This window comes from Entelurus aequoreus, linkage group LG21, assembly GCF_033978785.1.
Source record: "Entelurus aequoreus isolate RoL-2023_Sb linkage group LG21, RoL_Eaeq_v1.1, whole genome shotgun sequence".
Lineage (NCBI taxonomy): Eukaryota > Metazoa > Chordata > Actinopteri > Syngnathiformes > Syngnathidae > Entelurus > Entelurus aequoreus.
In genome coordinates this window covers 32,784,066-32,808,156 of record NC_084751.1, presented here as the reverse complement: position 1 = coordinate 32,808,156, position 24,091 = coordinate 32,784,066, and the positions used below count along the sequence as shown (strand labels likewise).

Below are 24,091 nucleotides of genomic sequence, written 5' to 3'. Positions count from 1 at the left end.
AAAGTTTACATACACTTGTGAAGGACATAATGTCATGGCTGTCTTGAGTTTCCAATAATTTCTGCAACTCTTTTTTTTTTTTTGATAGAGGATTGGTCACAAAAACATTCATGAACTTTGGTTCCTTTATGAATTTATTTTGGATCTGCTGAAAATGTGACCAAATCTGCTGGGTCAAAAGTATACATACAGCAATGTTAATATTTGGTTACATGTCCCTTGGCAAGTTTCACTGCAATAAGGCGCTTTTGGTAGCCATCCACAAGCTTCTGGCAAGCTTCTGGTTGAATTTTTGACCACTCCTCTTGACAAAATTGGTGCAGTTCAGCAATTTGTTGGTTTTCTGACATGGACTTGTTTCTTCAGCATTGTCCACACGTCTCATCACATGGACAAATATAAGACCTTCTGGAGGAAAGTTCTGTGGTCTAATGAAAAATTTAGCTGTTTGGCCACAATACGTTGGGAGGAGAAAAGGTGAGGCCTTTAATTCCGGGAACACCACGCCTACCGTCAAGCAGGGTGGTGGTAGTATAATGCTCTGGGCCTGTTTTGCTGCCAATGGTACTGGTGTGTTACAGAGAGTAAATGGGACAATGAAAAAGGAGGATTACCTCCAAATTCTTCAGGACACCCTAAAATCATCAGCCCGGAGGTTGGGTCTTGGGCGCAGTTGGGTGTTGCAACAGGACAATGACCCCAAACACACGTCAAACGTGGTAAAGGAATGGCTAAATCAGGCTACAATTAAGGTTTTAGAATGGCCTTCCCAAAGTCCTATTGAGAATATGTGGACAATTCTGAAGAAACAAGTCAATGTCAGAAAACCAACAAATTTAGCTGAACTGCACCAATTTTGTCAAGAGGAGCGGTCAAAAATTCAACCAGAAGCTTGTGGATGGCTACCAAAAGCGCCTTATTGCAGTGCAACTTGCTAACCAAATATTAACATTGCTTTATGTATACTTTTGACCCAGCAGATTTGGTCACATTTTCAGAAGACCCATAATAAATTCATAAAAGAACCAAACTTCATGAATGTTTTTTGTGACCAACTATTGGCCCAGCAGATTTGGTCACATTTGTTTGGTCACACAGTATGTGCTCCAATCACTCTATCACAACAAAAATAAGAGTTGTAGAAATTATTGGAAACTCAAGACAGCCATGACATTATGTTCTTTACAAGTGTATGTAAACTTTTGACCACGACTGTATATCGTGAATCATTTTGGTCACAGCATGCAAAGGGCACAATTGTCTGAATGATTTTGTGTATGCTTATGCAACCACTTGTCTACATTGCATGCTCATTTATAATCCAATGTACCGTGCCCCAGTCCGCCTTTTCCAACTCTGCTGGGGGATGTCCAAGGTTGTGTACTCGGACAAGTCAAACAATTTGGACATTGGGTATGAAACTAGCTTTAGCACGGTACTGACTGCCACACGTGAGTGTATCCTCACATCCCACCAACCTTGTTCAACATTGTCATGTTCAAGAGTGTTAGCAGCAGTATACCATTAGTTTTTTTTGTTTTTGTTTTAGGTGTAAAGGATTGCTGCCATGACTGGAGCTGATGCCGAGGATGATATTCCTTTAAGCGAAAGGAAGACTGTCACAGATTTTTGCTATCTCCTGGACAAATCAAAACAACTTTTCAATGGACTAAGGTTAGGCTTTATTAGCTCTGTACTTTTCTGTTAAATTTATGATTGCATTTTGAATTAATAATTTCCCTTTTTTTTTTCTTTTTAATAGTATAATGTTTGACTTCTCAGGAAGTAACCACATTGTTTTGTTTCGGAGTGGACTTACAGGAATTATTCCGTGTACAGCTCCACTAATGGACATTGGAGTGTTACTTTCAAAGGCAGAATTAAATTATTGCTAGAAACATAATTGTATATGGGACTTTATTGTATTATATGTATAGTACATGTTCCAAAAAGAAAAAAGCATAAAACACAGTATATTTAAATATACTAAATGTAAAAAAGGGAATAAATATTCAAAATAATCTAGTTTGGTTACGCCATCATGAGCGCAACACAAGGTTGTAAAAGTTTCAACTACAATTCTAAATAAGATGTCAAAAGCAAACTGGAATCAAATACACACAGCTTAAAGATTGATCAATACCTATTTATGATGATTTATCAAAATATAAAAGAAATATACCTGAACAGAACGTTAAAGGCCTACTGAAACCCACTACTACCGACCATGGAGTCTGATAGTTTATATATCAATGATGAAATCTTAACATTGCAACACATGCCAATACGGCCGGGTTAACTTATAAAGTGCAATTTTAAATTTGCCGCTAAACTTCCGGTTCGAAACGCCTCTGAGGGTGATGTATGCGCGTGACGTAGCCCGGGGAACACGAGTATGGCTTCCACACTGAAGCCAATACGAAATAGCTGTTTTCATCTCATTCTGGGTGTATTCTGGACATCTGTGTTGGTGAATCTGTTGCAATTATGTTCATTGCATTATGGAGAAAGAAGCTGAGCAAGCAAAGAAGAAAGTTGTCGGTGCGAAGCGTCTATTTTGCGAGGGAAGTCAGCAGCAACACGTACACAGCCGGCGCTTCTTTGTTTACATTCCCGAAAGATGCAGTCAAGATGGAAGAACTCGGATAACAGAGACTCTAACCAGGAGGACTTTTGACTTCGATACACAGACGCCTGTAGAGAACTGGGACAACGCAGACTCTTACCAGGATTACTTTGATTTGGATGACAAAGACGCAGACGTGCTACCGTGAGTATGCAGCTTTGGCTTCCAAACATTTGATCGCTTGACCGTACGTGTGCGTCACGTACGTAACTTTTTTTTAAATATATAAGCTTTATGAACCTTGGGTTAGGTGAACGGTCTTTTGGGCTGAGTGATTGTGTGTATTGATCAGGTGTTTGAATTGTATTGGCATGTTCTATGGAGCTAGGAGCTAGCAGAGAAGCTAGGAGCTAGCATAACAAACACGTAGGTGTTTTTATGCAGGATTAATTTGTGGCATATTAAATATAAGCCTGGTTGTGTTGTGGCTAATAGAGTATATATATGTCTTGTGTTTATTTACTGTTTTAGTCATTCCCAGCTGAATACCAGGTACCGTGAGTATGCAGCTTTGGCTTCCAAACATTTGATCGCTTGACCGTACGTGCGCGTCAAGTACGTAACTTTTTTTAAATATATAAGCTTTATGAACCTTGGGTTAGGTGAACGGTCTTTTGGGCTGAGTGATTGTGTGTGTTGATCAGGTGTTTGAATTGTATTGGCGTGTTCTATGGAGCTAGGAGCTAGCAGAGGAGCTAGGAGCTAGCATAACAAACACTGAGGTGTTTTTATGCAGGATTAATTTGTGGCATATTAAATATAAGCCTGGTTGTGTTGTGGCTAATAGAGTATATATATGTCTTGTGTTTATTTACTGTTGTAGTCATTCCCAGCTGAATATCAGGTCACCCCCGGCTCTCACAGCATCTTCCCTATCTGAATAGCTTCAACTCCCCACTAGTCCTTCACTTGCACTTTACTCATCCACAAATCTTTCATCCTCGCTCAAATTAATGGGGAAATTGTCGCTTTCTCGGTCCGAATCTCTCTCACTTCATGCGGCCATCATTGTAAACAATAGGGAACTTTGCGTATATGTTCAATTGACTACGTCACGCTACTTCCGGTAGGGGCAAGCCTTTTTTTTTTATCAGATACCAAAAGTTGCGATCTTTATCGTCGTTGTTCTATACTAAATCCTTTCAGCAAAAATATGGCAATATCGCGAAATGATCAAGTATGACACATAGAATAGATCTGCTATCCCCGTTTAAATAAAAAAAATTAATTTCAGTAGGCCTTTAATGGTGGTTACACCAAAAAGTAACGCCATGAAGCGCGTTTTTCCAAGTTTTTTGGGCATTTTCCAAGCATCTCCTTTTTATTATCGTTGATTTTAAATGGTCAAACTAATGCATATTATATATGCATGCCCTAGTAAACAAAAAAAAAGTCATATTTATTTTTGATTGTTACATTTTGAAGTACATTTGTGCAAGTGGGTGCGAATGTACCCATTACCAGAGCTGTACACTTCCACATGGTCAGGGCTGTGAGTTCTAGTCAGTAGTCTCAAATTAGGTTGCGTTTCGATATTGGCTTATTCATTTTTTATAAATAAAAAACTAAATTAAAAATAGCAACAATATAAACCAACAACCTAGCAGCACCAAAGCTATCCAGCGTCCTCAAAATGAAAAGAGCATTATGTGATGTTGATGTGTACACAGATATTTAGACAAGGTTTAGCCAGTGGACTTTGTCTCCACTTTAAATGCGCCTGCATCACAGACGTACTACAATGAATAGCCAGTTCCACTTTGCAAACTCAGCAAGTTCTTTTTTATGTTTTTTTAGGGTGAAACGTTCCCATACTTCGGATGTTTTTGCTTGCAGTGTTGTTGCAGTTGGCCGAAGCTGTCTTCCTTTTGCTTTCCGCTCCACGGTCGCGCTGACCTGCGCATTGCTTGTTTCCTTTCAGAAAAACACGACTGATGACGTGACAGACTATTATCGAAAAATGTATTTGTGTCCGACCAATTTTATTATTGATTTTTGTCGACAACTCCGACAAATCGTTGCACCCCCAATCAACTGACACCGAGATATGCAACACCTTTTCCATCAAACTAATATCATTACGTGCTTTTTACAAACAAACACTTTTTGTCAAAAATAGGACAAATACTGTACAATAATATAGTAATTCCAAAAAATCAGGACCAATAATTAACTAAAATAAGATGTTGTGCTATCAACAGGCAACAAAGCTCCTCACCCAATATCTGATGATGAACTCTGTTTACCACAATAATTTTGTTCATTGACCGCATTACGGCAGATAGTCCTTTTACAACTGAGACCATGGCTTCAAATTTGGAGGTGCTGATTCTCATCCATGAGTCTTCATACTCTGCTGTAGACTGCCCCAGTAAATGCTGAAGGTCACAGCCTAAAGGTTAAGGAGCGTAAATTAAGTGTTGTTGGCGGTTTTGGGATGCAATTTTTAAAGTGATTTAGAGGCAGAATGGATTGCTCCCATTTGCCAGCCACCAAGAACAATCGATTTTTACTAATTAGAATGCAAAAAAACTAAACCTTTTGTCATCTTGTTTCTCATTAGGATTGTGAACGATAGACGACATTCCAAAAAAAGTGCAGTTCCCCTTTAAGTGATTATAAATGTAAAATTGAGAGTAAACATTTTGACACTTTTGAGTTCCACATAAAATGGTCTAATACACTTCAGCTTGCTTTAAGGAAGTTGCTCTGTGTGTTTGTCTTGCTGTAATTGTTGTGTTTGCACTGTTATTGTAGTTAGTGAGATTCAAGATTGCTTTTATATATTCAACAATTAGCGTGGGCCGCAATTGCACTAAACTGTGAAGTTAAGTAGATTGCCTGCACTAAAACAGTATCAACAGTGCTCCAAAAAACACTCACTTACGGTAATTCAACAGAAATAATTATAATAATACACAATTATATGTTTTGACGTTAAACAGTAATACATTTTGTATTCATAACTGTAGGTTTTGTTTTTCTAACCTTTTTGCTGTCATCAATTGCACAGGTAATAATTTCTGGGCCTTGCTTTCCATTGCTTGCAGTAAGCAAAATGTGGCGTTTCAAAAACTAAATTACCTTTTTGAATTCAGTGGTTGATTTTAAACTGTTGGAAATGTCATATTTTTACATTGGCTCAACATCATGAGTCATTTTAAAAGTGTCTACAAATGTATGATAGTTTGATGAACTTTTAGTGAATGCATAAGATGATCTTTTCCCTCCCATATACTAAAATGTCTTTGCCGCAGAGACCTTCCCCAGTATGGACACAAGCAGTGGCAGTCCTACTTTGGGCGGACTTTTGATGTTTACACCAAGCTGTGGAAATTTCAGCAACAGCACAGGTGATTCTCTTTATTTTTATCTGTGGTTATTTTGCATGCCTTATCTCATGTTTTTAGTTTAGAAGTTTCAGTTTCAAATTTTCTTAAAAAAAAAAAAAGAAAGTCAGGTTACAGTGGGAAGTAGTGAGAGAAATTAGCAATTCTGAAACGTATCGCCATTCGGACGTTGATAATTGTAAATCCAGTGTTCTCCATACATTCTTACGTGGCGGCTCGCCAAAGATAAATTAAGGGCCACCACAAATTTCCCCAAAAATGCAAAAAAAAAACTAAAAAGTGGCTAACTTTTTTATTCCATTTTTAATTTGACTTTATAAGAAGGTAACATTTCACCTTACAGGTGATATATGTGCTGCCCTCTCTTTCAATCATGTTCCACATACTATTGACCACGTTAGTTGTTTTAAAATTTGAGTTTGAGGTTTGACCAACAGCCTACCGTAGCTGCTAGTCAGCAGTGCAGTGCAGAACAGCAGGCTGGCCTAGTAGTACAAAGTTAACGGTCAATATTTGCTTCTACAAAATGTTATACTATATGTCTGTAAGTAGAAATGTATTTGCAGTTACATTATAATTTCCATCCCATCCATTTTCTACCGCTTATTCCCTTTGGGGTCGCGGGGGGCGCTGGAGCCTATCTCAGCTACAATCGGGCGGAAGGCGGGGTACAATCAACCTATCCCCAGGTGCAAGTCTTTGGAGGTGGGAGGAAGCCTGAGTACCCGGAGGGAACCCACGCAGTCACGGGGAGGACATGCAAACTCCACACAGAAAGATCCCGAGGCTGGGATTGAACTCACGACTACTCAGGACCTTCGTATTGTGAGGCAGACGCACTAACCCCTCTTCCACCGTGTTGCCCACACACACATTATAATTTGTTCGGTTAAAATCTCATTTGTTAAACATCTGTACAAGTTTAAAATGAATGTAACGCAAACGAGATCGGCCAATGTATGTTAGCATTAAGCTGGTGGAATAAATATCAAACTGTATCCTGTATTATTTTTCAGTTTAAACCAGACCGTATTGTTGATTTAACATAATTGTTACATGTATGTGCACTTCAAGTGTATGTTCATGATTTTCCTTTGTGTGTTTACTTTTACATTAACTTCATAAACAACCTTTTTGGGGTGGAATTTTGCCTTTAAATCACAGTCTTAATGAAATACAAGAACACATATGTTTTTTGAATACATTCTAACTCATAAATAAATGTAAATAAAAGTCTGCTAACAATGGGAGGTCCTGCAATTCTGCCCGTAGAGCCCTCAAAATACCTGTCCAAAAACGCCACCGATACCCCCTTTGTATTTCGTGACCTGAATATTAACCAAGTATTAGTAATATTGTTATTATAAACGCTAACATTAAGGACCTATTTTCAGCAGCGCATTGTCTCAGAGAGCTGACTTCCTTATGCTGCTGTATTGACGTCACCAGCTGGTGAGGTGCTTCTCTCCCTCGGAGCTTGTGAAAGTTTATTTTAGATTATATATCAGGCCTCTCACCCAGACAGTAAAAGGGTGAGTACATAATCCTAATAGTTGGTCAACTTTGACAGCCAATTTAGACCCGGTAATGACGAAAAAGACCCGAAAAGACACTTGCTTTCACTTTTTTTTTTCTTTACAAGGATTATGAGTCATTCTTCATCTAAATGAGAATATATCAATATCCTAGTGAGAGCAGGCATTGTACAGTAAGTGATGTTTTATTATGTTTGTTGTCTTTCATGAAGTCTGCAGTGAGTAATAATCAGTCATGTTGAAGGAAGGAAGGAAAAAGGAGGTAAAAAGAAGGAAAAACGTTATGCGTTTGTGAAATTAATGCGCCGCAAAATAGTGAAAAGTGAGCTAAATATGTAAATATTACATGTTATTATGAATGTGCCTGTTATTACATTACATATTTACTTAAATTGTATGTATAAAACCTTGAGGGGGGAGTTTGGATGTTTTTTAAGCACATAATAGGCAGATTAGAGCGACTACCATGAGCGCCATTGTACGCAGACTTTTGCTGGCATTTTCTCTTTTAGTTAAAATGCATAAAAAACTGATAAAAAATGTTTGCGTGCTTGTCTCACTTAAAGATTTTGAATAAGAAAAAGTGCAGTTTCCCTTCAAGTTGAAAGTTTTCTCATCTCCAATTCAAACGACTGTTTATTTATCTGCTAAACTAACATTCATGGAGGGCAGAATAATGTATGTAAATAAACAACATTGAAAATAAACAGCAACAATTGAAAAATAGAGCAAAACAATACAATGTAACAAGAAAAAGATATGTTTATTTTGTTTCTTTTGTCTTTTTGAAAAACAATACAAATGATATAAAGATGTCATCTTGATACCGCCAAGCCCCAACTCCAAATAGATTGACGTTCTGTGGAAACACTGGAATCAATTTTCTAGTGCCCTAATTTCAATTATTTAAATCAGATCAATTCAGTAATGCAGGCGGTTCTAAAATGTGGAACTAAGAAGTCTGAAGAAAGTGCATCTGGTTGATGTCCCCTAGAATGACCAATAATCACCCACTGTTTCTGTACTTTGAAGGTATTGCAAACAAATTACTTCATGGTCTACACATATTCATTCATAGATTTTATTAAATTTTATTACAGGCAGATTCTGGACAACCGCTATGGCTTGAAGAGATGGCAGATTGGGGAAGTGGCATCCAAAATTGGGCAGCTGTACTACCACTACTAGTAAGTTATGCAAACATTTAGTTTTTTTTTCCGAGGGCCAGATGTTTTTGTTGTGTATATATATTTTTACTAAATTGAAATAGTCCAATGTACAATGGTTGTTTGTTTTAAAATTTACATTTAAAGGGAATTTTGTATTTTACTGAAAAGTAATGCCAGATCAAATTGGTCCCCACAATATGTTTTGCATTTCTTTGCCTTACTTTACTCATAGAAAAAGTGCTATATAAATGTAATCTAATATTACTACAGTGGAACCTCGATTTATGAACTTAATTGGTTCTTGAACATTTGTTAAATCATAAAGTTAGTATAGTGAATCGGAGTTATCCATAAGAAACAATTTAGATACGAATAATGGGTTCCAGCCTCCACAAAAGTCCATATTTTAGTGAAGGTTTGTACAATTTGAGCGCAATATAAAGTGCTATACAGTACTGTATATCAAACAAACATAACGGGGTGATGGATCAACTTTCTATGTAATAAAAAAGTTAAAACACAACAACATGCTGTATGCTCTGATCTGCTAATACAAACATCACACAATCATTAACTTTAACAACCACATTGCTACAAAAATAAAAATGTAAAAGGTAAAATGTACCCACATTAACAATGGCAGAGAACTGACGAGAAAGAAGCAGACAGAAGGAGAAGGAACAGGACGGGGGGAGTGGAGGGGCATGTCTGCGTGTTTGTGCTTTGGAGCGAGGGAACAGATGGTGTCTTCTCCTCTGCTGTGATATAATTCTGTTCTGGTATCTTTTCCCCAAAAAAAGGCCGACTTAATCACAATTTAAACCTGCTGTGGTTACTTCCTGTACTGTGTCATGCTTGTGAGCGCCATTAATGTATTTCTCGGAAATAGTCTTATTTTTACTCCACAACAATTCCCTCCTTCTTTCTATGCTGGTCAGTTGAGTTTTTGAGACTCTCATTGAGTTAATAAAATTGACAAAACTTGTCAAAAAGCGGAAAAAAATAAGAAAAGGCACACATGCTGAAGTGTTGAGACATGAGTCCTCCTGCGCAGCAAGTGAAATGGAAGGCTCTGCCTCCCCAAAAAATGTTTGGCGCCTGAATGAAGCAAAAGACATGGTTCGCACACAGAGGCATATATAAAAACTGGTTGTCCTCAAATTTCCTCCAGATAAATTCAAACAAAACGGAAACTCTGATAATTGCTCCCGATAAAAAGATCCTCCTGATCAAGAACTCCCTTGGTGCTCTTGGTGCATCTGTTAAAAGCAGCCTCAGAAACCTTGGGCTTGTGTTGGATCAGTCAATGTCTTTGGAGGGTCACTGTCGTCAACTGACCAAAAACTGTTTTTATCATCTCAGAAATATTTCTAAAGTGAGAAATTTGTTGTCAAAATTGGATCTCGAAATGATCATTCACGCGTTCATTTCGTCTTGCATTGACTATTGCAATTCTCTTATCACTCTTTTCAACAAGTCAACGCTAAAGAGACTTCAGACTGTACAAAATGCGGCTGCCAGACTTTTGACCGGTGCACCCAGAACAGCCCATATCACCCCCGTTTTATCCAGTCTTCATTGGCTTCCAGTTCAATTCCGCATTGAGTTTAAGATTTTAGTTCTGACATTCCGTGCGTTGCATGGTGGAGCCCCTCAGTACATCACTGACTTGCTATGCCCCTATTCTTCAAGGCGCAGCCTCCGGTCTTCAGACCAGGGTCTTCTAAAGATCCCAAAAACTTGTTTTAAAACCAGTGGTGACCTGGCATTCCAGGCTATAGCTCCCAGACTCTGGAACAATTTGCACAAGACCCTCCGTGATCTTGACTGTGTTGAAACTATTAAGACACATTTGAAAACTTCTCTTTTTAGTAAAGCTTTTAGTTAATGCACCTTTTAACTATTATTTTTAATCCACTTTGTATCCTTTTTATCATGTTGCCCTTGTTGTTTTAAATTAAATTGTTGTTTTACTTCACCTATGTTTTGTACAGCGCTCTGTGATTTTATCTGTGAAAAGCGCTTTATAAATAAAATGTACTTACTTACTTACTATTTAGCTTAATCAAAACGTGCGTAAATTGAAAAGTTTGCATATAGAGGGGTTCGTAAATCGAGGTTGCACTGTATTATTAATAAATAAACGTAAGTCATTTTCCTTCATGTTTTTGCACTTTTTTGCCAGTATGGATGTGAAATGGGTCTTTAAAATTTATTTGTTATTGTCTTTAAGAGTCTTAAAAAATATGTACTTGTTGTAACTTTCAAAGACACTCATTACCAAATAAATCATACAAATATGTATGATTTGTGCTGATATCGTATCGAATTGACATTGGCATCTGCAAATACTCTGCTCGTGAAAAAGTTGTATCGGGACATTCCTAGTAATACGATAACATGGCCAACTGTGTCAAAGGCAGCATTCAGGTTCAGCAGAACCAAGACCAAGACTTTGCCTGTGTCCGTTTTCAGATGGATATCATTTGTCACCTTGATCAGAGCTGTTTCAGTGCTTTGGTTGAGCCTAAATTGGAAATTGGAAATGACAACAGTTTTTAAGGCATTTAGCAATGTTCCAGTCAAAAGTGAGATGTTATCTAAATCAGATACTTGTGGTAAAACTGCTCAGCGCAGACTTTAGAAAAATAAGCAGGATGTTAATAGACTCAGACTGGCATTTTTAAAAATTGAATGGAATGCTAAAATGGGTGTTTTCGACTATTTTAGTCTGATAGTGGTCGATCCACAGCGATGGATGCTTATTACTTAGATTTGTTCGCTTCTCTGGGTTTCTGGCCTGCCACCTTTCTCCTCGCAATCGATAGTGTAGGGAGGTCTGCGAGCTCACTTTGCTTCGAGGGAGGTACTTCGCCCATCCCTCCTACCTGACGGATAATTTGAACGCCTCTTGATTGACGTGAACGCGCAAAACCAAGAGCAAAACAAGGGTGGAGGAGGGGTGTTCAAACTGAGCCTAAGTCTATGAGCATGAACTGGTGAAGCCTACATAGATAACAGGTGAAACGTCTTCTAAGACAAACCAAACAGTCCAGTTGCGATTGATTGAATGCCCTGAGAATACACTGACCTGGAAAAGAACATCTAAATATATCTCTTTGACTGTTTTGTCAGTGACAGGAGTGAAATATGGTAGCTTTAGTTATCTAGCTGGCTGCACTGTAGCTATTTGTTTTCTCTGAATTTTTTTGTATTTCTAATGCCTTGAACTTTATCATGAAAGAATATTGCAAATTTACTAAACTTAGATGTAGAAATGACTGGAGGGTTTGTTAATCAGTTTACGGTAACAAAAATGACATGAGAGGTGTTACTACAGTCTGTAATGACTTCAGAAAAATGTATGTTTAATTTTAGATAGGGATTATCAAAGCCAATATTTGACATTTTGATATATATCAATATCTGCCTTTGTTTATTGGTATCGGCCGAAATATATATTTTTTTTTTACAAAAAGAAATACATTAGCAAATACAATATATACACATATATATGATATATGATACTAGTATTTAGTATTTAAAAAATGTGATAAGTAGAGAGTAAGTTAGTAGTAATAATCTATGCTCTTTTCTGCTAAACTGCGCTGCGTTGCTCAGACGGCCAACCCCCTTCCAAATATTGGTTATCGGCCTACTGATAATCGGTATTGGCCCTGAAAAAAACATAACGGTTGATCTCTAGTTTTAGACTGCAATATTGTTGAATTAAGAACACTTACTATGTATGTCTATATTGTGTGCTATTGTGTGCTGAGCTGTTGTGTAGCTGCTAGCACCTAGTAGCCAATTGCTTACCATGTTTAGTAAACGATAAATAAAATACAAGAAAAGACCAACCTTTTGTGCTTATTGGAGGACATTTAGATGTCCTCCAATTTTTTATTTTTTATTTTAATTTTTTTTTTATTTTTTTTTTTTTATTTTTTAATTTTTTATTTTTTTAAATAATTTTTATTATTTACTTACTTTATTTTATTTAATTATTTGTATTTGTTATTTTTAATTTAATTTAATTTGTATTTCATTGTATTATTATTATTATTTTTTTTAAATTATTATTATTTTTGTTTAATCTTATTATTTATTTGTGTGTGGCGTCGCGCGGGTCTCGCTTCCTGTTGGGTGGGGTCCGTGCCCGTGTGGCCCGACCTTGCGCTGTGGGGTCTCTGTTGGCGACTTGATGTGGTGGCGGCGTGGCGCCCGTGTCTGGTCTGGATACTGTGTCTCGGTTGTTTGGGCGGTGGTGTGTTTGTGCGGGTTTGGGTTGGGGTGGTCGGGTCTTTTGGTGGGGGGGGCTGTTGGTGTCTCTTGTTTGCGTGTTGGCGTTTGGGCTTGCTGGCGGGCTGGCGCTGGCTGGTCTCTGTGATCCTGTTGGCGTGTGGTTGCCGGTCGCGTTTTTTTTTTTTGATCGCTTTGATTTGATTGGGTGGTGCTGGCTGTCTGGGGGTGTTGTGGCTGCTGTTTCTGCTGCCGTTTGTTTGTGGTGTGGGCGCCCGTGGCTGCTGGGTCTGGTGCAGGGGGGTGGCTGATGTTGTGACTGGTGGCAGCGCGCGCGCGTGGTGGTTGTCGGGGCTGACAAACTGTGTATATGTATGTGTGTGTGTGTGTGTATGTATGTATGTATGTATGTATGTATATATATGTGTATGTGTATGTATGTGTGTGTATGTGTACATGTGTATGTTTATGTGTATGTATATATATATGTATGTATATTTCTGGGGGTACGTTCTGGGCCTGCCTGTCGGGTGGGGGTCGGCGCCTCAGGCTACTGCATCCGGACTGCGTGTCTGGAGCTCCTGGGTCCCACCGTCCATCCCTTCCGGGTGCCCGTCTTGGTTGGGGCCTGCTGGGTCTGGTCCCTGCGTCTACTTTGGTAGCTTGGTGCTGCAGGGTATTCCGAGGTGCTGCGAGTCGGCCAGTTGTTGGGGTAGCGACCTTGTGTGTCAGCATGTCTGTGATCTTCTTTTAATTCTTTTTTTATTTTATTTTATTATTTTTTTCATAAATAGATTTAATTATTTATTTATTCTTATTTTTTAATATATTTTATTATTATTATTATTATTATTATTATTATTATTATTATTATGTATTTATTTATTTTATTTATTTATTTCCCCTACCTCGGGGGGGGGGTCGGCGGGGCGGTTGCTGGTTGTTCCATCTCCATCGTTGGGGTCCCTGCGGATGGGGTGGGTGGTTCCTGTGGCCCCGTGCTGGGTGGTCCTGTGGCGGCCGGCTTGGGTGGGGTGGCCGTGGGCTGGCCTCGCCGCGCTCTCCGGGGGGGGGGGGGGGGGGGGGCTCGTGGGGGCCCGGTTGCCGGTGGGGCGGGGGCAGTCTTCCCGTCCGGTTGCGGGGGGTCTCCGGGCCCCTCGGGCGGGGCGTCCCGCCTTTCTGTCCGTGTGGGGTGTGGTCTCTCGCTGGCTTGGGGTCTGGCTGCCCCCTGCTTTTCTCGTGCCTTGTCCTCTGCCGGGTGCGTCTGTCTGCGGCCTGCTGCCGGCCCTTGTGGGCGGCGCGGTGGGCCAGGCTCTGGGGTTCCTGTCGCTGTCCGGCTTGGCTGCGTGGGGGAGGTGGCCCCTGGTTCCCTGGGCACCGCACCTACTCCCGCACACACTGGGAGTCAAATGTATTGTACATGCAAATTCACATATACTCACACACATACATACAGACATACATAGGTACCTACGCTCCCACATACATATACAAATAAATACAGTACATATTTACACACTCAAAGTTCGTACATCCACACGCACATTCATTATACAAGCATACTGTACATATACATTCACTGTAAAAACATACATATACACATACTGTACATATACACTCACTGTACAAAGACACACATACACATACTACACATATACATTCACTGTACAAACACACACATACATATACTGTACATATACATTCACTGTACAAACACACATATACACATACTGTACATATACATTCACTGTTCAAACACACATACTGTATACACATACTGTACATATACATTCGCTGTACACACATATACACATACTGTACATATACATTCACTGTACAAGCACACATATACACATACTGTACATATACAAGTACATATGCACACATACACTCATGCACATAATCACGTTTCATCAAACATATATTAACGTTGTTGCGCAAGGGTAAACTGGGTATAACACATGGCACACTGACAAAGCTTAACCTATTTTTACTATAACAATCTACAAGGTTAATGTAGGTTGCTTCTCTTTCTTCCCCTCCATTTTTCTGCATTCTTTCGTATCTCAAGTTATCATTACGTATATGTATTGTTGCATTTGAACAATTGTATTGTTGATAATAAAGGTAAAGTATTGGTATTGTTTATTATCAATAGCACTATTTCTATTGGTATTCATATTGCTCCATTTTTAGTGTAATAATGCTCATTGTCATTTCTGTATTATTTTTTTATTTTCGCTAACTGCTTATTTGCTATTACTTTTACCATCATATTTGTACATGTCGTATTTGCTGATGTTGCTCTGTTGTTGTTGTTGTGTTTGCTGTTGTTGTTTTTGTCTCTCTGTCTAATCCCCCTCTTGTCCCCACAATTCCCCCCTCTGTCTTCCTTTTTCTCTCTTTCTATCCCCTCCTGCTCCGGCCCGGCTGCACCAAATGATAATATAAATACATTTAATAAAGTCAAAATACAAGTAAGGCAACAAGAGAAGTATCCTACACTTCTCTTTTGTAAAGTAAATCTGAACAGCCGATATGGGCATCTACATCTGCTATATGATTGGCCCGAGAAGCTGGGCAGGACATTATTAAAAAAAGAAAAAAAAAGATGTCCTCCAATTACGGGCTATCCGGGTTTGCACAAGTAAACGCTCTGCAGGACTGCTCATATTGGAGATTATATCGGTGATTTTAGATGCAAGCCAATATCATACGATACATGTTATTTTGCTGATACTGGACTGATCAACTATTGAGTTCCTGCAAATGGGAGTAGTAAAAAAATAGCTGTAAGTGTGTCCAGACGAACCATTAAGATTGTCATTGTCCAAACATTTCTGGACGTAAATAAGCAGAGTATATATTTTATGGGCCTGGTCTACTAAAGATTTGCGTGTAGTCGTGTACTAAAACACATGCAAACTTGATAGCACACGCAAAGCTGATCTAAAAAAGCCATAAGCATTAAGGATTACGTCTCCTAAAATAAGCAGCGCAATCCCATCAACGTGACTGTATTCATGAAAATGCGGAATATATGCTCATTAGAATAGGGCTGGGGCGATAAAACGATATCACTATATATCGCGACACGTAATATCAGTATAAAATGCAATCGATAAAATATTCCATACATATATTTATATTTTTAGATCGGAAGAAACCAGAAATTATGAAGCAGGATGCGTTTGATGAAGTCGCTCACCCTTTGAGAACCCAGCAAACAGGAAACAGGATGTGTCACTGAGCAATAGTAGGGACACACTAACAGCCAATCAGTTAACAGTATTCAAGTCAAGTATAAGTCAAGTCAAGTGACTTTATATGTACCTGAAGGTAGATTTATTTTGCAGTGTAAAATACAAGAGAATGACATATGTAGATATGTTAAAAAAACAAACGTTTTACCACAAAACAGATCACAACATGACCAACATGACAAAGTATTCAACAGGCTGCTTGGGACCAGCACCAGGAAACGAAGAAAGAAAAAGTCACATGAACAAGTAAAAGTTAGTAAAAAAAACAGTAAGATAAAACTACCATGAATTAATAAATAGATACAAATAAATAAATATGTGCAATTTAGCTATAATTTGTTAAAAAGAATAACTGCGTCTTGAACAAAGTTGTTCCTATACCGAGATGTTCTGCATCCTGGGACCCTAAGCCTCCAACCAGACAGGAGGAGCTGGAACTCACCATAAAGAGGATGGGAGATTTCTACTGTTTGTATATGTCCGTATACTGTTTAGAGCTGGTTGTACAAGGACTCCAAACTCAGCTCCTTCAGCGGCAGATCTCCAAACCATGACATCCGACAAAAAAGATAAAACTGATACTATAAAAACCTGATGAAATAAAATCATCATGGATTTTTCAACATGAGGGAATGACAATTTCCTTAGACATTGAAGACGTTGCATACAGCATCACAGTTATCCTTAAAATTCTAAGTACCGGTATTGTCAATAATGGTCCAAATATATTTATAGGATTGTACAACTTTGACAGTGTGTCCCTTAAAAATGGTTCCATCCATCCATCCATTTTCTACCGCTTATTCTTTTCGGGGTTGCGGGGGGCGCTGGAGCCTATCTCAGCTACAATCGGGCGGAAGGCGGGGTACCTCATGAGTAATTCCTGCCTGCCTTCTAAAACCAGTAATCATATTTTTTGGTTTAAGATTGTTCACCTGTAGATATGATGCATCACACCACTTGACATAATCATCAACAATAGGCCCATGTTTGTACTCATTGCCCTGAAGGAGACTGACAATTATTGCGTCATCTGCATACTTTAAAATAGTCAGATTTTCAAAAGTCGTGTTAAAAGCAGATTAGAAGTCAACGAATAAAAAACGGGCATGACACCTATTTCACTGCAGGTGTTTAAAAAGAAAATAAACCAGAGTAAGTGTGGTGTCCTCCACTCCACTTTTAGGCCTATAAGCAAACTGCACTGGATCAAGAGCATGGTCAATGTTTTTTTTACAAGTTCTGATCGCACCAGCCTTTCAATAGTTTTCATTGGCAGAGAGGTCAGGGCTATAGGTCTAAAAATCATTTAAAATGTTAGGACGACTGGATTTGCTGGCCCCACTATGGACTGGACTCTCACACTATTATGTTACCGTATTTTGGGACTATAAGTTGCAGTTTTTTTCATAGTTTGGCCGGGGGTGCGACTTATACTCAGGAGCGACTTATGTGTGAAATTATTAACACATTACCGTAAAATATCAAATAATATTATTTAGCTCATTCACGTAAGAGACTAGACGTATAAGATTTCATGGGATTTAGCAATTAGGAGTGACAGATTGTTTGGTAAACGTATAGCATGTTCTATATGTTATAGTTATTTGAATGACTCTTACCATAATATGTTACGTTAACATACCAGGCACGTTCTCAGTTGGTTATTTATGCGTCATATAACGTACACTTATTCAGCCTGTTGTTCACTATTCTTTATTTATTTTAAATTGCCTTTCAAATGTCTATTCCTGGTGTTGGGTTTTATCCAATAAATTTCCCCCAAAAATGCGACTTATACACCAGTGCGACTTATATGTTTTTTTCCTTCTTTACTTTGCATTTTTGGCCGGTGAGACTTATACTCCGGAGCGACTTATACTCCGAAAAATACGGTAGATCCACTATGGACTGGACTCTCATAGTATTATGCTAGATCTGAGCCGAGGATGTCGTTGTGGCTTGTGCAGCCCTTTGAGACACTCGTGATTTAGGGCTATATAAGTAAACTTTGATTGATTGACCTAGTGACTGGGACAATTATAGCATCTTTCCAGACTTTGGGGTTATGCTGTGTTTCTAAAGATTGGTTAGAAATAGATGAGCTTGGTTCTTTTGCACAAAACTTCAGTAGTCGACCACAAATATAATCCGTTCCAGGACTCCTGTTTATTTGTGTGTGTGAAAAGGCTATCTCAACATTTTTTGGATTAATCGGAAGGTGTTGGATACTGTGAAGTTGAGACTGGGTTCTTGTATTTCCTTACTAAAATCAAGAGTATCTAAATGGTTATAAAAACAATTAAGGGAATTAGCAAAATCAGAGTCGGAACTAAAATGATTTAAAGTTACATGTGCACCAGTGTTTACGTTCTGGGCGGCGGCTAAAGTTTTCATGTTGGACCATGCTGACCCAAGGTTGTTGGCAGCCATTTTGTCTTCCATTTAGGACTAGTAGCCCTGTTTTGCTTCCAAAATGTAAATGTTCAGCTCCTTGGAAGCCAACTGAAAATCTGACACAGAACTCTATTGAAAAGCAATTTTCCTTTTCTGCATGCTGGACTTTACTGACTTTATGACCCATGGCTTGTTATTTGGATAGATTTGAACCCTTTTAGTAGAAATAATCATATCTCTACAAAAGGCAGAATACTGTATGAGCAAATGAAATCAGTAAGTTCATCCAAGTCATTAGAGGACTGCTTGAACACACCCCAGTCAGTGCAGTCAAAGCATTCCTGCAGGGAGAGCACATATTCTTCTGACCACACTTTCACCGCCCTGGTTTGCACTTTTTAACTTTTTAAAAACGTCTTGTAGATGGGCAGAAGGTGCATGCAGTTATAATCCGCTGATCCCAAAGGGGGAAGAGGGAGGAATTTAAAAGCGTCTGTAATTGACCCATCATAAAGATCCAAGGTTTTGTCCCGCCTGGTTGGACTTTTTTAGGGTTACATGGTTAAAATCCCCCATTATAAAATTGGCAGCATAAGGCGAAATAGATTGCAGTTTATGAATGTCATCAAAGATGATGTCTGAAGCAGAAGCAGCATTTGCCTTTGGGTGGATGTAAACAGTCGTTAAAATAAGTTGAGGAAACTCAAGTGGCAGATGAAAGGGATGCAGATTTTATCCCAGATAGTCACAGAGCTGCAGTATTGTTTGTTAATATACAAACAAACTCTGTCTCCTTGTGTCTTCCCCGTCATGTCAGCCTTGCGGTCAAGACGAAAGGGAACCCAAAGCCATCGATGAGCAGGTCCGAATCCTGGCCCTGGTCTATGATAATATAACATAAAATTCTTTAAAACGAACTTTGGCAATTGAGATGTGACATTTGTCACGCGAGTCTGACGAGCAGAGTGAAGCTGCAGCAGTGCGTCTCTGGAGTAAACATACCGTGTCCTTGCCGTATTGACAGCACAGCTGACATCGGTCGCAAGTAAACAATGAGAAATAAGCCACAGCAGGGCCAGATAAAGGAGATCAATTCCAGTCAGCAGCAGTACTACAAAGTAAAACTCACAACTCACAAAAAACACAGAAAAGCACGTAGAGACAACTAATACAAGTATAAAAACATAACAGAAACTTGTCTTTGGTTTTAATGCACTTAATGAGCCGCTTCCCAAACTACTCTGTGTAGTGTTCAATAGCGTATACACTACTCCCATGTAGTGTCTCAAAATCTGCAAAAACCTTCAAATCTACTTTATTTATTTAATTACCTTCGCCGCACTCATCCTACCTGGATACCAGACACCTTCTCCGCTGTTAATAAGTTGTAAATTAATTTACTGTATTTATTGACAGGCTTGAATAAGTCATGAAAACTATCAATAATTATCAATACCGATCAATATAAAAAAAATATATATATCGTGATACAGTTTTTAGCCGTATCGCCCAGCCCTACATTAGATTATTCAAAATTTTTACAATATTGGAAAACATTAGTAAAACGGACGCTTCGCAGAGGGTGAGATAACCCCTGTAAATTACTGGTTTAGAATGACCAAAAGTATAGATGTGCGTGTCCAAGTTAAAGGAAATGGTAGGCTATCTTCTTCTAATGGATTTATTGCAATCTTTGCAAGCCCGGTAACGAAATGCTGCCAATATTACATACAGATAATATATCATGAGACATGCAAATATAAATTAAATACACTGAGGACATAAGTAAACGAAATTAAATGAGCTCAAATATACCTACAAACAAGGCATAATGATGCAATATGTACATAAAGCTAGCTTAAATAGCATGTTACCATCGATTAGCTTGCAGTCATGCACTGACCAAATATGCCTGATTAGCACTCCACACAAGTCAATAACATCAACAAAACTCACGTTTTTGCATTCACGCACAGCATAAAAAGTTTGGTGTACAAAATGAGACAAAGGACTTGTATAAAAGACGTCTTTCTGTGACAGCGTCAGAGAAAGTTGTACATGTAAACAAACTACGGTGAGTTCAATGACCGCCGAAATTAGCAGGACAAAACAGCGCTCGACAGATACTCTCATCATCTCATGTTTAATGTAAACAGTGGGATTTCTAACAATTAAGAAGGTTTGTGTCATGTTTGTCCTCCTACAGAAACCATATTAAAACGAAAAATATATTTTTTCCACCATCTTTTTCCATTTTCATACATTTTTGAAAAAGCTCCAGGGAGCCACTAGGGTGGCGCGGGTTGCCGACCCCCGCCCTAAATGTATGTTAAGTAATGAACTATATTCAAAAACTGTTCTAAAAGTTTTCTTCTCTCTAAACTTTGACAGCCTACGTACATCAGAAACAAGTTACCTGAATGAGGCATTTTCTTTCTACTCGGCCATCCGCCAGCGGTCCTACTACTATCAGGTCAACAAAGAGGACAGGTTTGTTAAAAATGTGCAGACAGGATCAAATTTTCTTCTTTGCATGCATAACTTACAATATTAAAGAAAAAGGTCACCACCTGGGTTTACAAAAAGGTAAGAGCCCCCATTGGATAATTACTGCATGGATGATTCAACCCAGTAAGGAGCTACTTGTTTGTTAAATAACCATGTCGAAAGACACATCCTGTGGTCGGGTCACATTATTGCCATGCATCAAATCTGAGAAAACTTTAAAGGACATTGCTGAAACCACTAAAATCGCCTAAAAGCAAAACATCACTTTTTTGGAATTTTGCCCATCATCAACAATTCTTATGTAAGACAAGAACATAAATGTCTCTACTTTTTCTGTGCGTTCGTTATAGTGAAAATATGCTAGCACAAAGCGGGTAATAATGCAGGTAATGGGGATTTCTATACCGCCAATAAAGCCCTCTAAAAAAAAAAAATCAAAAAAAATCCCAGCTAGGTTATTATACATGCTGTAACCATGTAGTAACTGGCTTATTCATGATCAAATTTAATATTCGCAGTATTTTAGTTATTTTAAGCATTACTGGAACCTTTTTCCTGAGCGAATATTTGATGAAATACTAAATACAGTGTATACAATATATTCTTGAAATATTACGCTGTGTGTGTAGTAAATATATTGAATATATTTTTGAAGTCAACCCCTGAAATAAATAACCTTTCAAAAATACTGATATTCATTAAGATACATCAGTAAATATACAGTAAAGGCATTTTTTCACAATTTCCCCATATATAATTGTAAGAAATAAAATTCACTTTTTCATCATCAGAATTTCTAACATAATCTGCACAAATATTACTTGAAATTTACAGTAGTTATTTTCTATACTTACCTAACTTTAAAATTTCTTCTCCTTTTTTTTTAGGCCAGAATTGGTTGTGAAGAAACTTCGATATTACGCCCGATATATAGTTGTCTGTTTGCTGCTCAACAAGATGGACCTAGTCAAAGTTTTGGTCAAGGTAAGAAAGAAAGAAAAAACAGCATCCTGACTGATTTTATCGTACAACCCTAGTTTTTGAGTTGCATGTCTTTACCAATTTTCCAAATTTTTTTTGTAAATATTAATGCTCTCAAATAATATACACTACCGTTCAAAAGTTTGGGGTCACATTGAAATGTCCTTATTTTTGAAGGAAAAGCACTGTACTTTTCAATGAAGATAACTTTAAACTAGTCTTAACTTTAAAGAAATACACTCTATACATTGCTAATGTGGTAAATGACTATTCTAGTTGCAAATGTCTGGTTTTTGGTGCAATATCTACATAGGTGTATAGAGGCCCATTTCCAGCAACTATCACTCCAGTGTTCTAATGGTACAAAGTGTTTGCTCATTGGCTCAGAAGGCTAATCGATGATTAGAAAACCCTTGTGCAATCATGTTCACACATCTGAAAACAGTTTAGCTCGTTACAGAAGCTACAAAACTGACCTTCCTTTGAGCAGATTGAGTTTCTGGAGCATCACATTTGTGGGGTCAATTAAACGCTCAAAATGGCCAGAAAAAGAGAACTTTCATTTGAAACTCGACAGTCTATTCTTGTTCTTAGAAATGAAGGCTATTCCACAAAATTGTTAGGGTGACCCCAAACTTTTGAACGGTAGTGCATATATTTTAAGTTTCTGAAAAATATTGCTAGCTCTTGTAAAGGCTGAATTGCAGTCAATGCCGACAAGAGTTGTGTAACTTATATACTGCACATACTAATACAACAGAGAGTCTGGATATTACTCTGAACCGAGGATGTCGTTGTGGCTTGTGCAGCTCTTTGAGACACTTGTGATTTAGGGCTATATAAATAAACATTGATTGATTGATTGATACTTTTCTCATTGAAATCCTAATGACAGACATTTAGTTGTGTATTTCTGTTCTTAGCATTATTTCCTATTCCATTTTTTTTTATTTTGTTCTCTTTTTCCTATTTTGGTGCTTAATGTTGCCTTTTTTTAATTTTGTTCTCTTTTTCCTATTTTGAAGCTTAATGTTGCCTTTTGACTGCAGTTGATGGAACTTTTTATGTCCTTTTTGGTGACCTTTTCACTTTGAGGCCTTAGCAGCATTCCTTTTTACCCTTTTTTGATAATAATTTATTCGGTTAACTGTGAAGTCGTATGACTCCCGTTTTTGTTTTTTTAAGTTGACTCCAACTTGACAATAGTAAAATATGTTATTAGCTTTAGGTGAATGTGATTGAGTTCTTATTTTACAAAGTCTACTTTCAAACGCTAAAAGTGCAAAACAATGTTGTTTGTATTTTTTTAAACTCACTTTTGTACCTGTTCACTTTTATCTTTTACCTGCAGGAGTTATCAGAAGAAATCGAAGATTACACACAACGATTCAACACTGAGGATCAGTTGGAATGGAACTTGGTTTTACAAGAAGTAGCATCATTTGTAGAGGTAAGGAACCGAACAAAAATTACAACTGCCAATGTTGTAAGGAACCGACAAAAAACAAAACTGCAATGTTTTTAACGGTACGTTATGATCACTGCTTGGAACTGTACCTACCTCGGTCCTATGGTAATTGTTTGGTACAGTAAGGGAACAAAATGTAAAACATAAGTTCGGTGATTTTTTTTTTAAATGGAAAATGAACACTTCTGATAACTCATTGAAATCCCAATGTTGATATGACAATCGGACATCTTTAATGTCTACGGGCTGACTTGTGTTTTTTTTCCAAACAGGCAGACCCTGTGGTACTACTGAATGACAACAATTGTGTCACGGTCATCAGCTATCGTCTACAGGAGGGAAATGTGCCTCCCTTGGAACAAGGCATGGTGGTTGGCCAGCTTGTCCTTGCAGATGCACTAATCATTGGCAACTCTAACAGCCAGGTCACCCCCTACTCAATTTGATGTCTTTTGTTACAAATGAGTTCCGTTCCTAGACTGGGATTAAGTTAAAGGCCTATTGAAATGAAATTTTTTTATTTAAACGGGATAGCAGATCTATTCTATGTGT

At 38.2% G+C, this 24,091-nt stretch overlaps 1 protein-coding gene across 4 annotated transcripts in view; it reads left to right on the top strand.

Moving 5' to 3' along the window:
* The window catches only part of scai (suppressor of cancer cell invasion), a 92,108-nt gene that overhangs the window by 24,444 nt on the left and 43,573 nt on the right, over window positions 1-24,091 (top strand). For all 4 annotated transcript variants that reach the window (XR_009823664.1, XR_009823663.1, XM_062031512.1 and 1 more), the window contains exons 2-8: window positions 1,550-1,674; window positions 5,884-5,979; window positions 8,612-8,698; window positions 20,974-21,072; window positions 21,978-22,074; window positions 23,423-23,521; window positions 23,812-23,964. Coding sequence is in view for 2 of the 4 variants with exons in the window: in XM_062031512.1 (XP_061887496.1) it covers window positions 1,568-1,674; window positions 5,884-5,979; window positions 8,612-8,698; window positions 20,974-21,072; window positions 21,978-22,074; window positions 23,423-23,521; window positions 23,812-23,964 (738 nt within the window). In the remaining 2 variants the exon portion in view is untranslated. The remainder of the gene's footprint in view (window positions 1-1,549; window positions 1,675-5,883; window positions 5,980-8,611; window positions 8,699-20,973; window positions 21,073-21,977; window positions 22,075-23,422; window positions 23,522-23,811; window positions 23,965-24,091) is intronic.